The sequence below is a fragment of the Enhydra lutris genome, unplaced genomic scaffold (assembly GCF_002288905.1).
Source record: "Enhydra lutris kenyoni isolate GAN:26980312 unplaced genomic scaffold, ASM228890v2 scaffoldscaffold23, whole genome shotgun sequence".
NCBI lineage: Eukaryota > Metazoa > Chordata > Mammalia > Carnivora > Mustelidae > Enhydra > Enhydra lutris.
This window is the reverse complement of record NW_019154107.1, coordinates 18,090,116-18,107,983: the sequence shown is the minus strand read 5'-3', so window position 1 is coordinate 18,107,983 and position 17,868 is coordinate 18,090,116. Positions and strand designations below refer to the sequence as shown.

The following is a 17,868-nucleotide window of genomic DNA, read 5'->3' as shown; positions in this document are numbered from 1 at the left end:
CGGCTCAGGTCGTGATCCCAGGGTCCTGGGATCGAGCCCCACATTGGGCTCTCTGCTCAGCAGGGAGCCTGCTTCCTCCTCTCTCTCTGCCTGCTTCTCTGCCTACTTGTGATCTCTGTCAAATAAATAAATAAAATCTTAAAAAAAAAAAGAATTTGCTCTTAATCTATTCATGCTATTATTACTATTCATGTTTGTTTTCATTATAAGCATTCTACATGATTTTAATGATATACCAATTAATTTTTTTAAGGAATTAACATAAACTCACTGGCTAGCATTGGAATCCTCCTTGTTCTTCTCCTTGTATTGCAGCAACCCAAACTCAATTTATCATCACATTACCATTCTAAATTTACCTTACACAAAGAAAGACTCACAGAGTCTTACAGAAATTATAAATCGTGCTATGGACTTTTAATAATAATATTCAAAAATAGTTGGTGTTTGGAATCATTCCAGAGATAATATTTCCTAACAGACTATTTGAAAATATAGAATTATCAAAACTAAGAAGGTAACATTGGTACAATATGATTAACTAACCTATATGCCTTATTCAGATATTATTAACTATTCTACTAATGTTATTTTATATCACGTAATCCAAGCCAAGATTCTGCTTTGCATTTAGATGGCATGTCCCTTGCTTATCCTTTAGGCTGTGACTCAGCTCTTCCTTGTCTTTTATGATCTTTTATGATACTTTTAAAGTGTATTGGTAAGTTATTTTATAGAACACCCTTCAGTTTGAATTTCTCTGATGTTTTCTCAAAAGACTGAGGATATGTATTTTGGGGAATAATACCGGAGAGATGATTTCTTCTTCTCTCTAATTATCAGAGGATACATGATATTGATATACTTTATTATTAGTCATGTTAATCTTTATTGTTTGCTTGAGGTGGTATCTGCCAGGTTTTTTTTTTTTAATTTATTTGACAGATAGAGATCACAAGTAGGCAGAGAGGCAGGCAGAGAGAGAGGGGGAAGCAGGCTCCCCACTGAGCAGAAAGCCCAATGCGGGGCTCCATCCCAGGACACTGAGATCGTGATCTGAGCCGAAGGCAGAGGCTTAACCCACTGAGCCATCCAAGTGCCCCTGCCAGGTTCTTTTTCTCGTAATATTTAATATATATCTTGTGGAAATACTTTGAGATTATGCAAATATTCCTTCTCTTTGAACTTTCGCCATCTAATTTGATCACCTATCAGTGGACCTTGCTTGTATCAGTTATGTGTTTAGTATTTCTCCAGACCCCAAAACATTCAGTTGACTATATTTGTGTGGGTCTAAATCTGAGTTTTCTCTACTGTTCATTTGATCTTCATGCCCATCTTTGGTCAGGACAAATTGTCTGTATGTCTGTTTAGTCAATACAAAATAATGCAGATTTTAGGTGCAGGCATACCTCATTTTGTCATGCTTCACTTTATTAAGCTTTGCAGATAATGCTTTTTTTCCTTTTTTTCTTTTTTACAAGTTGAAGGTTTGTGGCAACCCTGTATCAAGCAAGTCTCTTGGCACCATTGTTCCAACAGCATTTGCTCACACTGCGTCTCTGTCACAGTTTGGTAATTATACATTTTGAACTTTTTCAGTCTTATTATATTTGTCAAAGTGATCTTTGATCAGTAATTCTGACTCACTGAAAGTTGAAATGATGGTTAACATTTTTTAGTGAAAGAGTATTTTTAATTAAGGTATGCACATTGTTTTTTAGGAATAATATTATTGTACACTTAATAGACTACAGCTTAGTATAAACATGACTTCTATATGCACTAGGAAACCCAAAAATTCGTTTGACTCATTTTACTGTAATACTCATTTTACTGCAGGGGTTTGGAACCAAACTTGCAATATCTCCAAGGTATGCATGTACATCATAAAATCTGTTGGTGTAAGCCTTCCGATTTCATTCTTCCTCATTTTGGGGGGGAAATTCTAAATCTTTTGTCCTTTCACACATATTCTACAATCAGTTTATCAATATCTGCAAAAATAATCTCATGAGAAATAGACTGGAAATGCACTGGATCTATATATCAAATTGGAGAGCATTGACATTTTAACTGTATTTGGTTTTCAGTCAATGAGCATGACACATCTCTATTTATTTAGGTCTATTGGATTTCTTCCATCAGTGTTTTCTACTATTTGGTATAAAGATACTGTACATATTTTGTTAGATATTCACCTATGAACTGCAGGGTTTTTTGTTGTTATTATAAATGACATTTTTAATGTCACAGTCAAATTATCTATTTCCAGTATACAGAAATGCAATTGGGTTTTATATACTGACTTGAAGAAGTGTTTAATCCTATATCGTAAAGAGTATTTTGGGGGTATAGAATTACAGATTGACAGCACTTTTTTCCTTGTATCATTACAAATGTCACTCTATTACCACCCAGCTTGCATGGAACATGAAGAGAAGTCTTTATTCTTCTGTGTGTTATGTGTCTTTTAAAAAAATCTGACTACTTGCAGTGTTTAGGTGGCTTGTTCGTTGAGCCTCTGACTTTTGATCTCAGCTCATATCTTGATCTTAGGGTTATGAGTTTGAGCCCCTACTTAAAAAAAATAAATAAAGGGGCACGTGGATGGCTCAGTGGGTTAAGCCTCTGCTTTCAGCTCAGGTCATGGTCTCAGGGTCCTGGGATCGAGCCCCGCATCCGGTTCTCTGCTCAGCAGGGAGCCTGCTTCCTCCTCTCTCTCTCTCTGCCTGCCTCTCTGCCTACTTGGGATCTCTGTTTGTCAAATAAATAAATGAAATCTTAAAAATAAATAAATAAATATATTTTTAAAAATTTATTTTGACAGAGAGAGATCACAAGTAGGCAGAGAAGCAGGCAGAGAGAGAAGGGGAAGCAGGCTCCCTGCTGAGCAGAGAGCCTGATGCGGGGCTCCATCCCAGGACCCTGAGATCATGACCTGCGCTGAAGGCAGAGGCTTTAACCCACTGAGCCACCCAGGTGCCCCAATAACTAAATAAAATTTAAAAATAATAAAAAGATTTAAAAAATCTGGCTACCTTCAACAGTTTCTTTTTGTTGCTTGCTTTCTGCAGTTTAAATATAATTTGCCTAGGTTTTCTAAAAAAACAAAAACAAAACAACAACCTCAGTTATTATCTTTGCAAATATTTCTTCTTTCCATCTCTGGTGTTCTATCTTTCTGCCTTCTGGAACTGCCATTACAAATATGTGAGACTGCTTGATACTGTTCTATAACTATTCAATGCTCTCTGTTTTTATGCCTTATTTTCTTTTTAATCTTTTCAGCAGTACAATTCCTACCAACCTAATTTAAAGATCATGGATTTTTTTCCCTCGGCTGTGTCAAATCTATTGATAAGTCCATCAAAGACATTATTTAGGGGCGCCTGGGTGGCTCAGTGGGTTAAAGCCTCTGCCTTCGGCTCAGGTCATGATCTCAGGGTCCTGGGATCGAGCCCCACATCGGGTTCTCTGCTCAGTGGGGAGCCTGCTTCCTCCTCTCTCTCTCTGCCTGCCTCTCAGCCTACTTGTGATCTCTGTCTGTCAAATAAATAAATAAAATCTTAAAAAAAAAAAAAAAAAAAGAGAAATTATTTATACTTTTTCTTTGTTTTTATTTTTAGCATTTGTTTGATTCTTTTTTATAACTTCCATCTCATTGCTTAAATTAATCTAATCTGTTACTTTGTCCAGCTTATCCATTCAAAGCTTAAACAGAGTAATCTGTATGCCCTTTCAGAAAGTTTGAATATCTGTGCCATGTCCCACTTTGATCCTAATAATTGATTTTTCTCTTGAGAAAGTGTTATTTTCCCCTTGTTGTTTGTATGTCTCATAATTTTTTAGTTGGAAGTGGTATAATTTTGTTTAGTGTTGGGGCTAGTTTGCCACAGGGCTTTTCTTAATGTCTGTTCTACTCTTAGCTGTAGGTCTTCCCCTTGTAGTGTACCTCATATAGGGTCACTCTCTTGCAACTTGGAATAAGACAGGATTATGCTAAGTGAAATAACTTAGAGAAAGACAAATACCATATGATTTCACTTGCATGTAGAATTTAAGAAGTAAAACAAATGAACAAAGCAAAAAAGAGACAAACCAAAAAAATCAGGCTCTTAATGATAGATAACTGACAGTTACCAGAGGAGAGGTGGGTAGGGGGGTGGGTGAAATAGGTAAAGAGGATTAAGAGTACACATATCGGGGCAGCTGGGTGGCTCAGTCAGTTAAGCATCTGCCTTCAGCTCAGGTCATGATCCCAGGCTCCTGGGATCAAGTCCCGCATTTCTCCCTCTGCCTCTCTCTCTCTGTCACTCATGAATAAATAAATAAAAATAAAATATTTATTAAAAAAAAGAGTACACTTATCATGAGTACTGAGTAATAAACAGAGTTTTGAATCACTATATTATACACCTGTAACTAATATAATTTTGTATGTTAATTATATTGGAATTAGAACTTTTTAAATCACAATTTTTAAAGATACAAGCTAGTTACAGACTAGTTAATTAATGAAACAACTAGAAAATGACCATAAATCAATTGTGGAGTGTGTGTATAAAGATATTATCTTATTAACACATCCATCAATTAATTAATATATTAATAATACTGAAGGTACTAAACAATATATTATGCATCACTATATTATATAATCATAATATATTTTCATATAAATCAAGTTATAAATTATTATTGGTTATATTAATTATAATAATCAACAACATATTATTTATATGATAATTATATTAATGATGTTTGCATTCAGTGGAAGAGCTGGTTTATTTCACAAATGATACAATCACAACTTGCTATCTGGCTAAAGGAAAAACAAATGGAAAATTTTGCATACAAAATACAAAGATGAATCTAGATGAACTATATATGTAAATATTTTTTAAAACTTTAAAAGTCTTGAAAAAAGTTTAGTAGTTTATTTTCACATTGTTTGAAGAAGAAAATCTTTCTAAACAAGACAGGTGACCCAGAGGATAAAAAGACAGGACGATTTTACCATAAATTGCAAAAAAAATTATGGGAAAAATTCTATAATTTGAAGACAACAAATAATAGATTGGAAGAAATATATCTCAAGGAGATATCAAAAGTGTTTTTCAATGGATAATATGAAGAAGTCTTACAAATTAATAGCAGAGGTAAAAACAACCTAGTACCATTTAAAATGAGCAAAAGTTATGCAAATACAATTGACAAAAAGCCAAATGCAAAGAGCAAATTAGATCTGCAAGTTCTGCTTCCTGGAACCCAAAGAACTTCTTGTACTGGCCAATGAAATGGTTTCATGTTGACAAGAGAGGCATTAATTCTCAAAGAAGAAAGAGCGATATTACTTCATTTACCTCTCTGCCTATATATCTATGCTTAAATAAAGCTAAAATAGAATACTGAAAAATTTTAAAGTTACATGAAAATGACATTAACTAAAATTATATCTGGTTAGTTTTATTTATCTGTAGAAAATTATGTGAGAAAATAAAGGCCTGATGTTTTAAAGAAAAAAAAAAATTAAGTGGAGCAGAGCGACATGGTTAAACATATCTTCCCTATGTGTTTTTCTGCCAGGAATATTTACGTAACCAGAAGTAGGATTTCCTAATACTGCGATTACTGCAATGACAACAACCAAAACTGAGTCTCTAAATCTTTAAGTTAAAGATAAAATTTAATTAGTCCTTACAGAGATTAATTAACATTGTGTGAAATGTTTTGAATAGTGTGCTAATCATTTTACCACTGCATTGGGGAATACCAAGAGCACAAAAGTGATAGAACAGTCATTATATAATAATATTTAATTATATTAATCTTTCTCATGAAAATGATTAAAGATTTTCTATTCTTGAGCAAATAATAGTGTTATTGTTTTAAGTAAAGCCTTTACGTTTTCTAAAAAGCAATAGGAGAAAAGAAATAGTTAGCTGTTGTATTTAAAATCAGTAATAAAGTATTAAGTATAAATAAACATAAAAGTAGCTTATCTTATGTGACAACAAATTACATATTTACCATTACTCTAATATCACAAAATGAGATATATTGTTAATACTCTTGCTATTTTTAAAAGGTGATCTAAAATGGTTTTGAGCATGACTTGTCCATTAGGCAAATGCAAAAATATGAAAAATACATAAAAAATAAAATTTAAACATTTCTGAAGACACAAAGTTGGTGAACAATGAAAATACACAAAATGGACATTGATACAAAGATTCAGAATCACAGAAATGTCATTCTTTCCTACATGTATAAAGTTAAAATTTTAAATGGAGAAATTTAAAATAATTTCAATATTCTATCAGGTTTTCTCTGGAGGTAAAATTTACGATAAAGGTCATATGGTTACATAAACAAGGAAGAATTGCCAGTATAACTCTGAAAGGGAAAAATAATGTGAGAAAGCTATCCTCAACATATATTAAAGCACATTATAAAGCCTCTTTAATTAAAACAGCATAGTTTGGCTCTCAAAGAAAGATCAATGGAATAGTAGTGATAACCCAGAAAGAAACCAAGTACACATGGCAGCGTAGTCTATGATAATCTGGCATATCAAATCAGTACAGACAACATGGGCTTTTAAATAAAATTTGAAGAAATAGATGAAGGGGAAAACCATATTCTTATATTTAAAAAAACTCAATCACTCAATATTTCTAAGATGCCAGTTACCCTCAAATGGATGCATAATTTCAATATAATTCAAATACAAATCCTAGCAGAGGCATGAGTGTGTGTCTGTTTATCTATGTGACTGTGTATGTTTGGAAGTTAACTAGATGACTCTAAAATTCTGATAAAAGTACAAAGGATTTAGAATAACCAAGAAAACATTGAAGAGCACAGAAAATTATAAGGATTTATATTACCACAGATCATATATTATCACATATCAGAGATACAGCAGTTAAGGCAGTATGGTATTGATGCAAAGATGGATGGTAGACAACCAGAACTGAAGAGAAAGTCCAGAAACAGACCACATACATACTGTCACTGGATTTGAGAGAAAAGTGTTACAGCGATACAATGAAGGAAAGAATACTTTTTTCTATAAATGGTGCTAGGGCAATTTGCTATACATAATAAATAAAATGAACCTTGACTCGTACCTCACCATATTTAAAGTTGTTGAGATATGTACTAGGAAAAGTAAACAACAATGCTTCTAGTAAAAAAGAGAAACATATCTTCATGACTTTATGCCCAAGCTACCAAGACTATGGCCAGTATACAGTAGCTAGATAGCAGCTCTCTGGGAGGAGTGCCTTCAGCTGTAGAGTCACCTGACCAAAGCCAAACTCCTTTCCTGAGGCAGATGCATTTAATGATAGATTGATGTAGGCAGTGGGCCGGTGGCAGGGTGGCGGGGAGATGGAGGTATAAAATCGTGGTTTCCTCATTCCAAATTGGGACAACTCTGAAGAGCTACCCTAGTTTCAATGTCTGCCATGGTGTGAGCCAACACCTAAATACTTCAGTATTTGTGAAGCGTATGAAAGAGTTCCTCGCACAGAGAACACTGCTATTGCTCATGGCAAATGATACTCTTTTCCATTCAAATACTATTAAGTAAATTTTCATATAGGTGACATGCCAAAATTTGTTAAGGTGGTATATGAATAACAAAAATACGATTTTTTTAAAGATTTTATTTATTTGACAGAGAGAGAGAGAGAGCACAAGTAGGGGAAGCAGCAGGCAGAGGGAGAGGGAAAAGCAGGCTCAGAGCTAAGCAGAGAGCCCGATGCAGGACTTGATCCCAAGACACTGGCATCATGACCTGAGTTGAAGGCAGACATTAACTGACTGAGCCACCCAGGTGCCCCGGTGGTATTTTTTAATGAAAATGTTGAATAAAAGTAGAACACATAAAGGATTAGGGATATCAAAAGGAAGACCAAAGATGAATAATTTAAAAAATATAGATACAAATATAGAAATAGATATCTACCATTCTGTAAGAAATTCTTTTCTAGAAAAACTAGTATTCTAGAAAACTAGTATTTACCTAAGATAACAAGACTGTCATCAATGAGTAATTGGTGAAAATTAAAAGCATTTGTTTAGCAATTGTTTCACCTAGAAAACAAATGGAATTCAGAAGAAAAAAAATCCTATAATTTCTTTCTTTATTCATTTTTCAGAAATATATTCCTGGCATGTATCGTCAGTATGCTAGTCTTGTTTCTTATAAACCTAAAGAAACCAGGAATCCATTTTTGTGTTTACCTACCTTACCCATACAAATAATACTAATAACCAATACTTGTAATTTCATGTTTAGAAATTTCTTCACATACACAACTGCTTGTTCTTCAAAAAATATACCAGTCGGTAAAACCAATTTTCATTTTTTATGATGTCCAGATTAGGATCTAGAGCACAGAGAAACTAGCTCAAGCTAAAACCACTTTCTAGGTTACAGTCAAAACTAGAACACAGCAGATTCTCAGACTACAAGTCTAATGCCAGTCCCTGTAACTTGGATCTCTTCCTAGGGTCCTAGGAATTAGCAATGTATTCTCTAGAGCTACAGTATGATATAAAATAAAACTAACCTCTCCCCCCAACTTGGCCCTGTTTTTTAAAATGTCACAATCAGAGGACCCAGAAAAATGTTACAGCTAAGATTTTTTTCTCAAGGGTTTAATCTTGATTTTGCTTCAGTGACATTTGATTACTTCCTGGTGAAGGAGAAAAAGAATGCTTCAAGTCTTATAAATATATCAGCTTTGTAGCAGGATGTCTTTCACGATCACAATTCACCTCTACTCTTATCTCATTCTTGGTTACTCTACCTAATTAGATGTGTAGACAAGAATGAGCTTCAAAGTGAAAGCCTGGCAGGTTAACATTCTTCACTGACAGGAAGATCCCCTTTCCCCCCTCCCTCCTGTCTAGCTCCTGTCACCAATTTTGAAAGAAAGATAACAAAAAGGGCACTGAACTTATTAAAAACAAAATGAAATATTGAGCTATCTACACCATGGCATGGAACTCATTCTAAGGAAGAAAAATTCTAGGGGAAAAAAAAGTTTCTGTAGAGGAATAAAATGGATGTGAATGTCCTTTTCCAATGTGAAAAAAAGCAGTGTTAATATCTTCATATATATCAATGCGATTTTATTATAAGATTTTATAAATACAAAGGAACTTAAGTTTCAGAAAGAAGTTACTATGAGAATGTTTGGAGAAACTACTTTTATCTATGTCCTTTTGTCACATATAGACCAAAATGTTGCTGAAGTCAGGTTGAGACTGGGATGTTGCAGAGTTTAGCATGAAATGAAGCAGCAGCATTCGCACTGAGAAACATACCCCCGTCTTAGCAGCTGTCAGTTGGTCTCCCTTTAATGCTGAGCCCTTCCCTGAATTGAATTGAATGCAATGTCACAGGATATAGCAAACTGGAGGGCAGGAGTTTAGAACCTCTTTGCTAACTCAGTTTATCTGAGAGCAATATTTATGAAAGTATGTTTCTTAGCCAGATATACGTTCCAAAAGCATGTTATTTCCTCTATATGGAAATATAGACAGAATTAGAAAAAAAAAAAAAAAGTCCTAGGAAACCCTGCCATAAAGGAAATTTTGTTTAGGCTGGTATTTCCCAGTTATTTAAAGCACAGAACTTAGTTTTTCTTTCTTTTTTTTTTTTTCTCATATCATACTTATTTCTATCTCTTGAAATTAGTATTTCACTCTACACGCGTAGTAAATGCTGGTCAAGAATAAGATAATCTGGGGCACCTGGCTGGCTCAAACGTCAAGTGTCTGCCTTCAGCTCAGGTCATGATCCCAGGGTCCTGGGATCGAGCTCCTCGCCGGGGTCCTTGCTTGGCAGGAGGCCTGCTTCTCCCTCTCCCACTCCCCTTGCTTGTGTTCCCTCTCTCCCTGTGTCTCTCTCTGTCAAATAAATGAAAGAAATCTTAAAAAAAAAATAAGATAATCTTTATAGTTCTCAAGTATTCACCAAGGAAATGTTCCATATAGAGGTGGAAAGAATTTTAAGGTTATAAATGCTTTACATGGCATATGAGATTATACCTACAGGTAATTTTTACAGTATGACCAGTGAACCCCAAAGTCTCTAAAAATGTCCATAGCAATATAAGAAACAGAGCACCCATTTTGGTTGTATCCTTAATGTTTATATTCCCCAAATCATCAGGAATACCCCTAATACTAATACCACATAAGAACACCAGAGCAAACAAGAAGTTTCTAGAGAAACCTTCCCCTTTCTCTAATTAAAGAAAATAATTTGGAGATTTTATTACATAGAGCAGCAGGGAGTACATATTGAACTGTCAACCCACCACATAGGCAGGGTATACACTGTTTATTGAAAAAACAAGTCACAGAAGACACTAGAGAAATCAATACAGAATGCAGGAGAACACCAGATTAAATTTGAAAATGATGTGAAGGCAATTAGAACAATATGAATTATAATTAAGAAAGTACTTTCAGAATCTCTTTTTTCAAATTAGAAAATTTAAAATTAGAACACACAACGTTGGTCTGTGTTGCATAGAAATTACATTATATATAATTACTAACTGGATTACTTATTTATTTAAATTTGGAACTATATTAAAAATCACTTGTTGAAGAATAAAGAACCAGGAATCCAAAAAAAAAAAAACCAAGGAAAGTCATTTCAATATATGAGCAGTTCAAAATTAATAAACAAAGATAAAAGGTTTGTAAACTAATGCAATAAGGCTGTTAACTTTGGTAAAAGAAACAATTTCCATAATTCCCACACACAACTCTATGTTTAGAGTAGGCAATTCCCTGGCATTTTATTTTTATTTATGTATTTATTTTTTACCTTTTGGCCCCTTTCACCCATTATTTGGATTATTTAAATAAAAGTATGGGTACTGGAAGCTTTATGTTTTTGTCATGCAAAAAATGAACTTTATTGACACTTATAAACACTATGCTTGAAAATAAATGGTCGTGGAGAAGCAGATTATTGTAAAGATGTTCTCCTCAAATTTGTCTATAGGTTTAATGTAATTGCAATCAAACGTTTTTTGGGACTTCTTTGAAACTTGACAAAGTTATTCTAAATTCTTTCTATAAGGATAAATAGGTGATAAAAGGAAACAAATTATTTATGTTTTTAATTCATTTTCTTAAAAGATTATTTATTTGAGAGACAGAGTGCACACTAGCAAGAAGAGTAGAGGAAGAGGAAAAGAATCTCAAGCAGACTCCATGCGGAGCACATGACACAGGGCTCACATTCACAACCCTGAGATGGTGAACGGAGCTGAAACCGAGAGTTGAATTCTTAACTGACTGAATCACCCAGGTACCCCGGAAATAAATTACTTAAGAGATCATGAAGGGCGCCTGGGTGGCTCAGTTGGTTAAGCAACTGCCTTCGACTCAGGTCATGATCGTGGAGTCCCAGGATCGAGTCCCACATTGGACTCTCAGCTCCACGGGGCGTCTGCTTCTCCCTCTGACCTTCTCCCCTCTCATGCTCTCTCTCACTCTCTCTCTCTCAAATAAATAAATAAAATCTTGGGGGAAAAAAAGATCCTGAAAAGAAAGAAATAGAATAAGAAAACATTTAAAAAAAAGAAGAAAACATAAAATTATAGGATTTTAACTCCATGGCACTAGAACAAGACCTGAAATACAGATCCACAAAACAGGATAAATACAACCTGAATACAGGCTGCAAAATTAAATAGCTACAGGATGATTATTATTATCAAATGAAAAGCTGGGAAACTTGCTAATTAAATGAGGGGGATCAAATTAGATTACAATTACATAGCAAAAAAGCAAACCTAGGTGAATTAAAGGAGTAAATGAAAAAGCTGCCTATTTACATGTAACTCCTTCCCCATTACAAAGAAGAAGAAAAAGAAAATGCAGGTGTATTTTTTATGGATTTCACAATGTGGAGAGACTGATATGCAGAACCAATGGAAAAAAAATTTTAAAAAGAAAATGTCTCATATGGTAAGTAAATGTCTCAATGGGTAAGTGAAATTAAAATATAAGCAGACATGTAAATAAATAATACAAATATAATAAGGTTGTTATTTGGCATTCAGATGGTTTCCAACTTTTTGCTATTATAAACAGTACAGTATTTTGATTCTTCAAATGATCTCAGCAGAGGGGCACCTGGGTGGCTCAGACAGTTAAGTGCTGAACTCTTGGTTTTTGGCTCAGGTTGTCATCTCAGGGTCATGAGACAGAGCCCCATGTTGGGCTCTGTTCTCAGCGTGGAGTCTTCTTAAGACTGTCTCTCCCTCTCCCTCTGCCTACCACCCCATAAAATAAAAAAATAAATCTTTAAAAAAATGATCTCAGCAAAATTGCAACTACTGGGTCTAAAGGGTGATAGTTTCTAAGTTTCTTTACATACATTACACAAAGTGCTTTTCAGAAGGTATGTTGTGATTTACATTCCCCAAAGCAGTACTTGTTCAAATTTCATCATGGTTTCGAGGAATACAAAAACAAAGATAAAAAAGGAAAAAGAAAATTTACATGGCTATCATTTAGATCAACATCTATTTGAATATTAATGACTGTGAACATAATCTTAATCATTCTTTGACCATCTGCACTTACTCTTCCGTGAACTCTGCTTACACTCTTTTTAATGTGTTTCAAAGAAACTGAAAACTAAGACTTTGAAGTCATACACAAGGAGGTTTAGCTTTGCCATAAAGCAACTGTCAAGATTTTATGTAAGTTAATTTTTCTGAATTGCAATCTCCTTGATTCAGTAAGAGTAATAATAACACCTACACTATGGAGTTGTAGCATATGAAATAAAATAATGAGATTTAGAATGCTGATATATATATAGATAGCATAATAAATAGAAAAAAGTCATGAATCCATTTGTATTGGGATGCTAGTAGTGGTTGCCAATTCCAGTTAGTATTTTTTTTTTAAGATTTTATTTATTTATTTGACAGAGAGAGATCACAAGCAGGCAGAGAGGCAGGTAGAGAGAGAGGAGGAAGCAGGCTCCCTGCTGAGCAGAGAGCCCGATGCGGGGCTCGATCCCAGGACCCTGAGATCATGACCCGAGCCGAAGGCAGCGGCTTAACCCACTGAGCCACCCAGGTGCCCCTCCAGTTAGTATTTTTGTATTACGTTAAGATAATTCATATTTTATCATATTTTTCCATAACCATTATGATTAATTTAATGTAAAAATATTATTTTAAACATATTAATATTTTTTGAGCTTTAGATTTTCAAGCAACTTCATTATTTCTTAGGCCTTAGATTTCTTCCTATTCATCAATATGCAGGTGGGATGATTAATACACAGTACAAATACATGTACACCCTCTAATAAATTTTCAGGGTATCATTAGCTTTGTAAAGATACAATTATTTTTCATGCTTATCAATAGCTTTAGTATATTATTTTTTAGCATATTTATTTTTAATTTTCCAAAATCGTCCATGACTAACACACTTAAGTATATTTTTTTAAAAGATTTTATTTTTAAGTAATCTCTGCACCCAATGTGGGGCTCAAACTCACAAACGGGAGATCAGGAGTCACATACTCTACTGACTGAGCCAGCCAGGCACCCCTCACACACTGAAGTATTAAGTGGGTGAAATGACTTTTGAACATTCAAAATCTCAAAGAGAAAATATTTTACAAGTTGCACTTATATGCTATGGAATGAAAAACAGTGAATATATATATATATATATAATGAACATATATAAAGATTATACTATCCATGTTTTTCTATCAACTTACTAAAATTTGTATCCAAGTATTTAGTTGTGCAATTGTTATTAAACATGTATTAAGACAACAGACATATAATTTCATCATCTCTGAAATATAAAAGCATACAGAATGACAGAATATAAAGATGAAATCCATACCTTGTGTGTGACTCAGACCAGTAAACTTGAAGGCAGAAGTCTCATGAAAGAAGCTATCCCAGTAACGGTCAATGATGAGATGGTTGGGTTTTTCCCTACCTAATAAAAATATAAGAGATATTATTTCTCAATGTCACATTCAAGAGGAAAAAAAGCAGTGGAGATTGAGAGAGAATCAAAACTCTCTTCTAACAGGAAATTTCTCAGATGATTATTTTTCAAAGTACATATTAAGATGAGATTTAAATGCCATTTTTGAAGAACATATCCAACATTATAAAGGTTTTCTCTATAATATTAAAAATATTATAAAATCAACTCATACATTCTTAGAACTTAATGTGAACTACTCAAATAACAGGTATTACTGAGAGCCTGTTTGAGCCCACTGTTTAAAAATGGATCCCAGTAGTTAATATTTACATATGTTTAAATGTATATGCACTGACAATAATTTAAACCAATAAGTACAAAATCAATTACCCAAAATGGCTACATAACATGTACTTGCTTTTAGTGCTACTATGTATAAAAGACAAAAATATCTGTTGGCAAAGACATTTATAATTTTAAGTACATTGAACTAAATATCAGCTGACACTGTCTTTGGAAATGAATGGGAGTGCATGTTACAACCCTTATGAAAGGGATTTTTGTAACATATGGTAAAATTTAATATATATTTACTATTTTGCCTATGAATACTGCTTGTAGAAATACACCTGAAATATACACCTCAAACATGAAACAATATACATGCAAGGGCATTATTTGTATAGCAATATGCATTGGGGCATTATTTATGTAGAAAATTATTAGAAATAGGGGCGCCTTGGTGGCTCAGTGGATTAAGCTTCTGCCTTCAGCTCAGGTCATGATCTTAGGGTCCTGGGATCAAGTCCCACGTCGGGCTATCTGCTCAGCGGGAAGCCTGCTTCCTCCTCTCTCTCTGCCTGCCTCTCTGCCTACTTGTGATCTCTCTCTCTGTCAAATAAATAAATTAATTAAAAAAAAAGAAAGTTATTAGAAATAATGAAAAGGTCCATGTATTGGTGACTAGTTGTATATAAACAGTAATGTAGCAAAAACTGAGGTACTAACAAGTCATAAAAATCAATGGGAAAGGGGTCCATTAACTATTTTAACTGGGATTCCAGATGTATATATATTGTTAGGTGAAATTAACAAGGTGCAAAAGAAATGACATAGTATTGACTTTGCATGAGATAGAGGGTGACATGGGACTAGTACGTATATATGCACTTAGTTATACAAGCTCATTTTTGCAAAACCAAATACAGTAAGGACAAATCAGAATCAAATGAAGATGAAAATGGTTGAGAATGTGGTAGATGGTATAGGAATAGGAATGAAATTTCTTTCAGTAGAACTTTTTATATAGCGTTGAGTTGTGAACAATACATGTTTCACAAATTCGAAAATACAGTAGAATTTAAGACGTCTCAAAAAGCAACCCTGAAAACTGAATTTAAGTAAAAAAATCATGAATCCATCTTTGTATGAACTGACAACAAAACTACATGGAATAAAGGATTAATCAAAGAATATTTTAGCCATATTTCTCTGACTACTAAACTGTAGTACAATATATTTTTGGTGGAAAAAGTAATTATAAAGAGAGCTTTAGCTCTATTTAGTTAAGTTTCCATTCCTTTTTCTTTTTTTCCCTTTTCTTTTTTTGTAGTAGTAAGAATATAGTAATTTTGACAACACTAGCCAAAATATTGACTATAATAGAGCAAATGAACTACACTGTTGTGTTGAGAACTAGGTTTCTCATGTGGGAGAAGGGGGAGAAAGTGAGGTAAATTGAGGAAGAACCCTATGGTGTAGGACTGAAAGAGAGATATCAGTATGAAACAATATTTTTTTTTTTTAAGTAGGCTCCATGCCCAGTGTGGAACCCAAACACAGAACTTGAACTCGACCCTGAGATCCAGAGTCAGACACTTAATGAACTGAGCCACCCAGGCACCATGAAACAACAATTTTTAATAATTCTATTTGCTCTGTCCCCTGAAAGGGACATCCCAGCAATAGTGAACACACCTACTGCCCGTTTCTTGGATACTAAATACCTTGTCCTTATAATGCAAACCTTAGAAAAGTGTCTAATTCTAGCTTTAAAATTAGTTAAGTGTTGAAACTGGAACATCATGTGCCAGAAATAACAAAATGTTCAAAAACTGATAGAAACAATTTAAAGGACCTAGGGATTAACTTGCAAAGGATCCTGCTGGCCAAACTGGGAGGTATCCAAAAGAATAATAACTAAAAATGGGGCTCCTGGGTGCTCAGTGGGTTAAGCCTCTGCCTTCAGCTCAGGTCATGGTCTCAGGGTCCTGGGATCGAGCCCTGCATTGGGCTCTCTGCTCGGCAGGGAGCCTGCTTCCCCCCTCTCTCTGCCTGCCTCTCTCCCTACTTATAATCTCTCTGTCAAATAAATAAAATGTTTTTTAAAAAAGAATAATAACTGGGGCACCTGGGTGGCTCAGTGGGTTAAAGCCTCTGCCTTCGGCTCAGGTCATGATCCCAGGGTCCTGGGATCGAGTCCCACATCAGGCTCTCTGCTCAGCAGGAAGCCTGCTTCCTCCTCTCTCTCTGCCTCCTCTCTGCCTACTTGTGATCTCTGTCTGTCAAATAAATAAATAAAATCTCTTAAAAAAATAATAACTACTACTACTAATTAAAAAAAAACAACAACCTAAGAAGACAAAGTAGATCCACTCCTCCTAGGCTCTCCATCTTACAACTAAAACTTGTCAGACGTGACATAACAGACAAGTCTGGGGAGACTTTGAGTGCATGGGAAGAAAAAAGTAACTTGAGGAACAACATGGTGGTGAGTTCCTGGTTTCTTTTTTTTCTTTTCTTTTCTTTTTTTTTTTTTTAAAGGAGGCTCTATGTTGGGCATAGAGCCCTATGCAGGGCTTGGATTCATGACCCTGAGATAAAGACCTGAGCTGAGATCAAGAGTTGGATGTTTAACCGAATGAGCCATCCAGGTGCCCCAAGTTCCTGGTTTCTATATTGCCTGGTACATACGCTAGACAAGACACTGCAGAACCTTCGAACCCAGATCAGCTAAGAGGGGTAGACAAAAAAGAAAAAAAAAAAGAGGAGGGGAGCTGATCTTCTAGCTCCTGCTCGTAGGCACAGGCAGCACTCTGATTCTCTTGCTGGGTAGCAGAGTGAGAGAAAGGGTAGTCAGGGTAGAGCTTATCTAAATGAATGAATGAATGCATGGATGGATGAATAAAAATGGTTCGACAATATTCTGTCCACAAGAAACTTCTTCAAATTTAGGGACATTGGTAGTTTGAAAGAAAAAAGATGGAAAAAGATGTATCATGCAAATGTTAATTAAAACAAATAGGAATGGTTATCGTAATATCATATAAAGTAAATTTCAGAGAAAATTAAATTACTAGAGACAAAGAGAGGCACGACATAATATAAAATACTGATACATGAGGGAGACATATAATCCGAACATGTCTATAACAGATAACAGAGCCTTAGCTTACATGAAGCAAAAATCGATAGAGCTGAAAAAAGAAATAAATGTACCATTATAGCTGGGTGCTTAAACATCCCTCTCTCAGCAACTGACAGAACCACTAGTCAGAAAATCAGCAAGGATACAGAGGACTCAAATAACAAAATAAACTGACAGAATTTAAATGACATATGTAGAACATTCCACAAAACAACAGCAGAATATGTATTTGTTTCAAGCTCCTACGGGACATTCACTAAAACAGACCATATCTTGAGTCATAAAACAAACCTCAACAAATTGAAAATAAGCTAAATCATACAGATTACATTCTTTTGACTGGAGGAAATCAATAATGGAAAGAAAAGGGGAGGGGAAAAAAAAGAGGGTCTTACACTGCCTTTTTCTAGTCTGCCCTGGCA

The 17,868-nt window shown here is 34.6% G+C and overlaps 1 protein-coding gene across 1 annotated transcript in view; it reads right to left on the bottom strand.

The window, feature by feature from the left end:
- Positions 1 to 17,868, bottom strand: part of LOC111150500 (cilia and flagella associated protein 47) — a 526,123-nt gene that overhangs the window by 87,351 nt on the left and 420,904 nt on the right. The window contains exon 57 of the mRNA XM_022507981.1: positions 13,927 to 14,025. Coding sequence (XP_022363689.1) covers positions 13,927 to 14,025 — 99 coding nt within the window. The remainder of the gene's footprint in view (positions 1 to 13,926; positions 14,026 to 17,868) is intronic.